Source organism: Trypanosoma theileri, assembly GCF_002087225.1.
Source record: "Trypanosoma theileri isolate Edinburgh chromosome Unknown TM35_Tth_70_V1, whole genome shotgun sequence".
NCBI classification, from domain to species: Eukaryota; Euglenozoa; class Kinetoplastea; order Trypanosomatida; family Trypanosomatidae; genus Trypanosoma; species Trypanosoma theileri.
Genome location: NW_021639912.1, coordinates 1 through 8,104, shown reverse-complemented (window position 1 = coordinate 8,104; position 8,104 = coordinate 1). Strand labels below are relative to the sequence as shown.

The following is an 8,104-nucleotide window of genomic DNA, read 5'->3' as shown; positions in this document are numbered from 1 at the left end:
TGTCCTTTCTGCGGTAGCGGCTGCACAACAGCTGCAATGCACCCGTAGGCACAACACAGCAAGAGCAGCGCAGTGCACAACAGACGACGCATGTGGATCTTCTTGAAAGCTTACTCACCAAAGAGTGTGTGTTTGTTTGTGTATAGCTGTGTCAAAAATAAAAAAAGCAGAAATGAGAAAAAAAAGAAGAGAAACAGATATGTTAGGTACAGTATAACGTCATCTTTGTCATTACCCACGAAGGCATAGAGAGAGATAAAGAAAAGAAACAACAACCATGCTGCATTATTAACTGCAGGAATGTGAATCTTCTGTCTTGAAAGCGCCTAAACCCATATACCCCTCAAAAAAAGCCCAATAAAAAAAGAAGCAATGTAAAATTTTGAAGCCCAAGTGTCTGTGTCCATATACACTGTTTAATGCTATTCATTCCTACCATATTACGTTCACACATGCATCAACAAACAGTGGAACACCTAAATTGGAAAAAGAAGGAAAAAAAAACATTTATAAATTATTTTAGCCCAAGAAGACATGGTAAAATAAACTCCATATACCATTAGCAATTATGAGAATTTGTTTTTTCCAATGGTACGAATCACACGGCCAAGCAAGTAAAAAAGAAAAAAAACAACCAACTGACTGCGATGTAATGCGGATATACGTGCACAGTCAAAAAAGGCCGTAATGAGCAGAAAAGGTTTGTTTATTATTATTACAGGTACATATGTGTGTGTATAGATGGGACTCATGGGGATGCCAGAGCCACCAGAGCCGAGAAAAGAATCAAAAGAGGGATTTGGTATGAAGCGGCAATACTGCTGTCAGCACCCACAATAACAATGGTGGTCGCCTGGTTTAGCGCTTGTCCCATCTGAGTGTTGTTTAGTTCCGTCAAAGTGGCAGGAACAGCAGCAGATGCGCTTACATTCTCTGGTATGCTCGATGTTGTGTGAATGTTATTCTCGCTGCTTGGAATGGTTTCATTCCTCTTCTCATCGACGGTGGAAACACTTTTTGGATTATGAGTAGGATCCTCTGTGGGTTTTGGTCCATCACCTCTCATATCTTGAGAAGGAGACTGTAATAATGTTCCTTGCACTTGTTCATTGCTTTCAGTTGTATTGTTCTTATCCTCCTCCATTCTGGAGGAAATGTGCCCCGAAACAGCAATGGATTCAGATGCGACAGGCTTGGAGTTGTCAGTGTTGGGCAACTTTTCCACTTCAGGGTTATTGGGACCACTTTGATTCTCTTGTGCAGGTATAGAAGGCTGTTCCTGTTGAAGATCACTGGGCTTCTTTTGTGCAACCATCTGCGGCTGTTGCGGTGAAGACCATCACTATTGTTGATGTTGCTGTTTGGAGGTTGATTCTCCTCCCCAGCAGGTTGTAGCTCAGGTACAGCTGGAGGATGTAGATCAACCTCCTTTTCACCCTCTGCAGATGAACCGCGTTGGTCTCTTGCCTGTAATGAAGCAGGAGATACATGTGATTCGACATTTTCTTTATCAGCTACAGCTGAACCCCTTTGGTCTACAGCCAATGCAGGAACATGATGTTGAGGCTGGGTCTGTGACGCCAGTCCGGATTGTGTGTTGGATTTCTCTTCTTCTTCCGCCTTCCCATTCGCTTCTTGTTCGTTCTTTTTCCGATCCTCTTCTTCGCGTTGCTTTTTCTCTTGTGCCTTATCTTCTGCTTCCTTTTCTTTTTTTATTTCGAGTTTCACATCCTCGTCATATTCAATTGTGAAGTTAATATCCCTAACTTCAGAAAAGTCATTGCATACTTCAGTGTAGTTGGGACACAAGATACTTCCACTTGCAAACTCTGTGCTGCCCGTGACATCAACCTTCCCATCTTTGCATTCTTGCCAATCCTTAGTACCACTGTACTGTACCGATACCTTCTTGGTGTTTTTGTCACACTTCACTTTCGCACAAATGTCACCCACAAATGGGCCGTCTTCGTTTGGTTCTTTCAGTGTCAGATTCTCACCTTTCAGGCATCGTGATTCCTTCCCCACAACACTACCAGGCATCTGGGTTTCGGTACCTTTCTCACAACTTGTTGAAGAAAATGGTTTAATAATGGGATAATCATCCATCAAATCTTTCTCAGGATCACTGGTAATTGAGTTAAACAATATTAGATAATCCAAAGGGAGTTTTTTCTCAATTTCTTTCGGCATCTCCTTCGTGCACCTCCCAAGTGCAAAACGATCAGAAGTGCATTGCACAGCAGGTTTGACTTCATCACAAAACATTTCGGAGTACTTCTTGGGTATTCGTTTTTGCGTTATTATTTTGTCTTTGTCTTTACCCTTCAGAAACTCACAACCAACATTCTTACCCCAACTCATATTTTCTGCCATGTCAAAATTGGCGCTGTAGAATGGCATAGAATCAAAAACAGCAAGTGTTAGTGCTGTGTAGTACGCCCCAGTCACATGTTTGACGTTAGGGTCAGAGTTGTACGGACTCATCAACTCACCCTTCGCAATAAGGCGTTTCCAGTGTAGAGGTGCGTTGTCACCGGGTTTATTTTGCAAAGTCACTCCCTTAATTTCATTATAATCAGAGCAACCGTAGTGTTCTTTCACCACTTTATCAAGAACAGTCTTGGATTTCGCCAAAAGGACTTTCTTCTCTTTTTCTTCTTCAACGACCTTCTGCGCCGTCATCGTTTCAATTTCAAACCCAAGAGCATGTGCAACCTCATGTGCAGTAAAGCGAATGTAATACCTCGTATCATCAATTTCTTTAGGGACGAATTTAATCAAAGCAGATGTAGGGCGACCCTTTGTATTTCTAGAACAAATCTTTGGGGGTTGATGTTCATCTATAAGACCCACATAGAGCATAAAATCAGCGTTGGGTATACCTTGTTGATGCTCTTTAGGAATTGAGACATTTGGGCACTTGGACGAAAATTCTTCCTTCCCGTTTAAAGATAACTCCAACTTCTCCCGCTCAACACGGAGACGTTCACTGTGTAGTTTAAGAGCAGCAGGAAGAACGTCTCTTAAAAGCATTATTTTCTTTTTATCTGTCATCGTCTTTACAGCATCGCAGAATTCTTCCTCGTTTTGATCATTCTCAAGCGTAAATCCATATTCTTCGTTTTCCCCCACTTCATCTAGCACTTCATACCGTCTACAGTAAGCCAAAGCTTTATTCATTTCTTTAGCAGAAACGGCAAAGCGGATGGGTTGCCAATTCTCTTCGACCTTCCCAGGTACATCAGTAGCAGAAACGATGTACGTATCCCAGGGACCCTGTCCTTTCTGCGGTAGCGGCTGCACAACAGCTGCAATGCACCCGTAGGCACAACACAGCAAGAGCAGCGCAGTGCACAACAGACGACGCATGTGGATCTTCTTGAAAGCTTACTCACAAAAGAGTGTAGGTTTGTGTATAGCTGTGTCAAAAATAAAAAAAACAGAAATGAGAGAAAAAAAAGAAGAGAAACAGATATGCTCAGTACAGTATAACGTCATGTTGGTCATTACACACAAAGGGATAGAGAGAGAGAGAGAGAGAGATAAAGAAAAGAAACAACCATGCTACATTATTAACTACAGGAATGTGAGAATCTTCTGTCTTGAAAGCGCCTAAACCCATATACCCCCTCAAAGTAAGCCCAATAAAAAAAGAAGCAATGCAAAATTTTAAAGCCCAAGTGTCTGTGTCCATATACACTGTTTAATGCTATTCATTCCTACCATATTACGTTCACATATGCATTAACAAACAGTGGGATACCCAAACTGGAAAAATGAAAAAACAAAACATTTATAAATTATTTTATTCCAAAAAAGATATGGTAAAATAAACTCCATATACCATTAGCAATTATGAGAATTTTTGTTTCCAATGCTGCGAATAACACAGCCAAGCAAGTAAAAAGAAAAAGAAAAAGAACGACCAACTGGCTGCGATGTATGCGGATATACGTGCACAGTCAAAAAGGTCGTAATAAGCAAGAATGTTTATTATTACAGGTACGTGCATATATGGGTAGAGATGGAATTCATGGGGATGCCAGAGCCACCAGAGCCAACAAAAGAAGCAAAAGAGGGATTTGGTATGAAGCGGCAATACTGCTGTCAGCACCCGTAACACCAAAGCCACCCACCTGGTTTATTACTTGTCCCATCTGAGTCTTGTTTAGTTCTGTCAAAGTGGCAGGAACAGCAGATGCGCTTACATTCTCTGGTATGCTCGATGTTGTGTGAATGTTATTCTCGCTGCTTGGAATGGTTTCATTCCTCTTCTCATCGACGGTGGAAACACTTTTTGGATTATGAGTAGGATCCTCTGTGGGTTTTGGTCCATCACCTCTCATATCTTGAGAAGGAGACTGTAATAATGTTCCTTGCACTTGTTCATTGCTTTCAGTTGTATTGTTCTTATCCTCCTCCATTCTGGAGGAAATGTGCCCCGAAACAGCAATGGATTCAGATGCGACAGGCTTGGAGTTGTCAGTGTTGGGCAACTTTTCCACTTCAGGGTTATTGGGACCACTTTGATTCTCTTGTGCAGGTATAGAAGGCTGTTCCTGTTGAAGATCACTGGGCTTCTTTTGTGCAACCATCTGCGGCTGTTGCGGTGAATGATCACCATTATTGTTGTTCTTGCTGTCCAGAGCTTGTTTCTCCTCCCCAGCAGGTTGTAGCTCAGGTACAGCTGGAGGAGATAAAAACCTCCTTTTCACCCTCTGCAGATGAACCGCGTTGGTCTCTTGCCTGTGATGAAGCAGGAGATACATGTGATTCGACATTTTCTTTATCAGCTACAGCTGAACCCCTTTGGTCTACAGCCAATGCAGGAACATGATGTTGAGGCTGGGTCTGTGACGCCAGTCCGGATTGTGTGTTGGATTTCTCTTCTTCTTCCGCCTTCCCATTCGCTTCTTGTTCGTTCTTTTTCCGATCCTCTTCTTCGCGTTGCTTTTTCTCTTGTGCCTTATCTTCTGCTTCCTTTTCTTTCTTTATTTCGAGTTTCACATCCTCATCATATTCAATTGTGAAGTTAATATCCTTAACTTCAGAAAAGTCATTGCAGACCTCAGAGTATTTGGGACACTTTATGGTCCCGCTGCTGAATACCGAGTCTTCTGTGGGCCTTATGACACTCTTCTCATCATTACACTCGTGCCAATTGTCATTGCCCTCGTAGCGGATATGTACTTTGCCACCATCACATCTTACTTCAGCACAAATGTCACCAACGGTAAGATCATTTTCGTTTGGTGTTTTTAGTGTCAGACTGTCACCGTTCAGACATCGAGAGATGTTGCTCACAATACTGCCAGGCATGAACTCCACCTTACCCTCCTCACAACTAGTCATAATAATCGGCTTAATAATGGAATAACCATCCATCAGGTCATTATCAGGATTATTGGCAATTAAGTAATACTGCTCAAGGTAATCATAAGGTATATGAATCGTAGGCTGCTCCTTCGCCGAGCACATTCCGAGCGCAAAACGATCAGATGTGCATTGCAGAGTAGGCTTGACTTCATTACAGAACATTTTAGGTTGATTCTGTATTATTTCGTCTTTCTTTTCTTTTCCACCCTTCAGAAAATCACAACCAGCATCTTTTCCCCAACTCATCGATTCTGCCATGTCAAAATTAGCTTTGTAGAATGGCATAGAATCAAATACGGCAAGTGTTAGTGCTGTGTAGTACGCCCCAGTCACATCTTTGGCGTCAAGATCAGAGGTGTACGGACTCATCAACTCATCCTTCGCAATACGACGCTTCCAGTGTGGAGGTTTCTCTTCAGTGGGTTTATTCTGCAAAATCATTCCCTTTATTTCATTACCATTTGAACAATCATACTGCGCTTTCATCATCTTATCAACAAGATTGTTGGATTTCACTAAATAGACTAACTTGTTGCCTGCGTTTTCTTCTTCAACGACATCAAAATACTTATTCATCATTTCAGTTTCAAACCCAAGAGCATGTGCAACCTCATGTGCAGCAAAGCGAATAAAATGCCTCGTATCAGCAATTTCTTTGGGAATGAATTTAATCAAAGCAGATGTAGGGCGACCATTTTCATTCTTACTGCAAATCTTCGCGTCGTTAACTGGGTCAGGTGATGATTTAACACCTACATACAGCACAAAATCAACGTTGGGTATACCTTGCTCTTGATGCTTTTTTGGAACTGAGACATTTGAACACTTGGACGAAAATTTATCCACGTCCTTTCTCACCATCAAGTTTTCCTTTTCACGCTCAACACTGAGACGTTCACTGTGTAATTTGAGAGCAGCAGGAAGAACTTTTCTTAAAAGCGTTTTTCTCATATACTGTTTTACCTCGTTTTGTCCTTCGCAAAACTCACTGATTTCCTCGGGATCAAGTGGAAATCCATATTCTTCCTCATCTTTTTTGGGTTCATACTTATCTTCTTCCTGATCTTCATCCAACACCCCTTTAAAATCTTTACAATAAGCCAAAACCCTATCAATTTCTTTGGCAGAAACAGCAAAACGAATGGGTTCGAAATTATTTTTCCCACTATCATGATCAGGAACAGAACCAACTTCAGCAACGGTGTACGTATCCCAGGGACCCTGTCCTTTCTGCGGTAGCGGCTGCACAACAGCTGCAATGCACCCGTAGGCACAACACAGCAAGAGCAGCGCAGTGCACAACAGACGACGCATGTGGATCTTCTTGAAAGCTTACTCGCAAAAGAGTGTGTGTTTGTGTATAGCTGTGTCAAAAATAGAAAACAGAAATGAGAGAAAAAAAGAAGAGAAACAGATTTGTTGGGTACAGTATAACGTCATGTCGGTTATCACACAGAAAGGGATAGAGAGAGAGATAAAGAAAAGAAACAACCATGCTGCATTATTAACTGCAGGAATGTTAATCTTCTTTCTTGAAAGTGCCTAAACCCATATACCCCCTCAAAGTAAGCCCAATAAAAAAAGAAGCAATGCAGAATTTTGAAGCCCAAGTGTCTGTATCCATATACACTGTTTAATGCTATTCATTCCTACCATTACGTTCACACGTGCATCAACAAACAGTGGGACACCTAAATTGGAAAAATAAAGAAAAAAAAAACATTTATAAATTATTTTAGCCCAAAAAGATATGGTAAAATAAACTCCATATACCATTAGCAATTATGAGAATTTTTCTTTTTCTAATGCTGCGAAGAACATAGCCAAGCAAGTAAAGAAAAAAGAAAAAACGACCAACTGGCTGCGATGTAATGCGGATATACGTGCACAGTCCAAAAGGTCGTAATAAGCAAGATTGTTTATTATTATTACAGGTACGTATGTATATGTACGTGTGTGTATAGATGGGACTCATGGGGATGCCAGAGCCACCAGAGCAGACACAATAAGCAAAAGAGAGATTTGGTATGAAGCGGAAATGCTGCTGTCAGCACCCGCAATAACAATGGTGGCCGCCTGGTTCATTACTTGTCCTACCTGAGTGTTGTTTAGTTCTGTCAAAGTGGCAGGAGCGACAGCTGCGTTTACATTCTCTGGTATGCTTGTTGTTGTTGAGTTAGTTGTGTTGTTGTGAGTATTCACAATGGTTTCATTCTTCTCATTATCGGTGGCAGGACTGTTTGGGGAATGAGTTGTATCAACTGTGGTATTTGTTCCTTCATCGTTCCCATTATGTGAGGGAGACTCTGTTATTGTTTCTTGCACATGTTCATTGCTTTCCGTTGTATTATTATGATTAACCTCCTTGATGGAAGGAGTGTCCTCCACAGTATCAGTGGGTTTAGAAATATCTTGGTTTGAGATCTCAGAGGTGGGCATATTTTCCATTTCAGGCTTGGGTGTCTCGGTGGTGGGTCCCTTTGATGCAGATAAAGTGGGTTGTTGCGGTTGAAGACCATCACTATTGTTGATGTTGCTGTTTGGAGGTTGATTCTCCTCCCTACCATGTAGGGCAGGTGCAGCTGGAGGATGTAGATCAACCTCCTCTACACCCTCTCGAGGTAAACCACTTGGGTCTCTTGCCTGTAATGAAGCAGGAGATACATGTGATTCGACATTTTCTTTATCAGCTACAGCTGAACCCCTTTGGTCTACAGCCAATGCAGGA

The 8,104-nt window shown here is 41.7% G+C and overlaps 4 protein-coding genes across 4 annotated transcripts; all 4 read right to left on the bottom strand.

Moving 5' to 3' along the window:
- Positions 1–1,062: 1,062 nt before the first annotated feature.
- On the bottom strand, positions 1,063–3,369 carry TM35_000701030 (surface protease GP63; the record flags this gene model as incomplete). Its single annotated transcript, XM_029031191.1, has 1 exon — positions 1,063–3,369. The coding sequence occupies one exon, from the start codon at positions 3,367–3,369 to the stop codon at positions 1,063–1,065; it is 2,307 nt and encodes a 768-aa protein (XP_028877505.1).
- Positions 3,370–4,031: 662 nt separating this feature from the next.
- Positions 4,032–4,595, bottom strand: TM35_000701020 (uncharacterized protein; the record flags this gene model as incomplete). Its single annotated transcript, XM_029031190.1, has 1 exon — positions 4,032–4,595. One exon carries the CDS (start codon positions 4,593–4,595, stop codon positions 4,032–4,034), a length of 564 nt encoding a protein of 187 aa, XP_028877504.1.
- An 82-nt stretch (positions 4,596–4,677) lies between these two features.
- Positions 4,678–6,690, bottom strand: TM35_000701010 (surface protease GP63; the record flags this gene model as incomplete). Its single annotated transcript, XM_029031189.1, has 1 exon — positions 4,678–6,690. The coding sequence occupies one exon, from the start codon at positions 6,688–6,690 to the stop codon at positions 4,678–4,680; it is 2,013 nt and encodes a 670-aa protein (XP_028877503.1).
- A 657-nt stretch (positions 6,691–7,347) lies between these two features.
- Positions 7,348–8,104, bottom strand: TM35_000701000 (uncharacterized protein; the record flags this gene model as incomplete). The annotated part of the gene is made up of 1 exon (XM_029031188.1): positions 7,348–8,104. A coding segment is annotated over one exon (757 nt), but the record flags the coding sequence as incomplete, so codon positions are not given.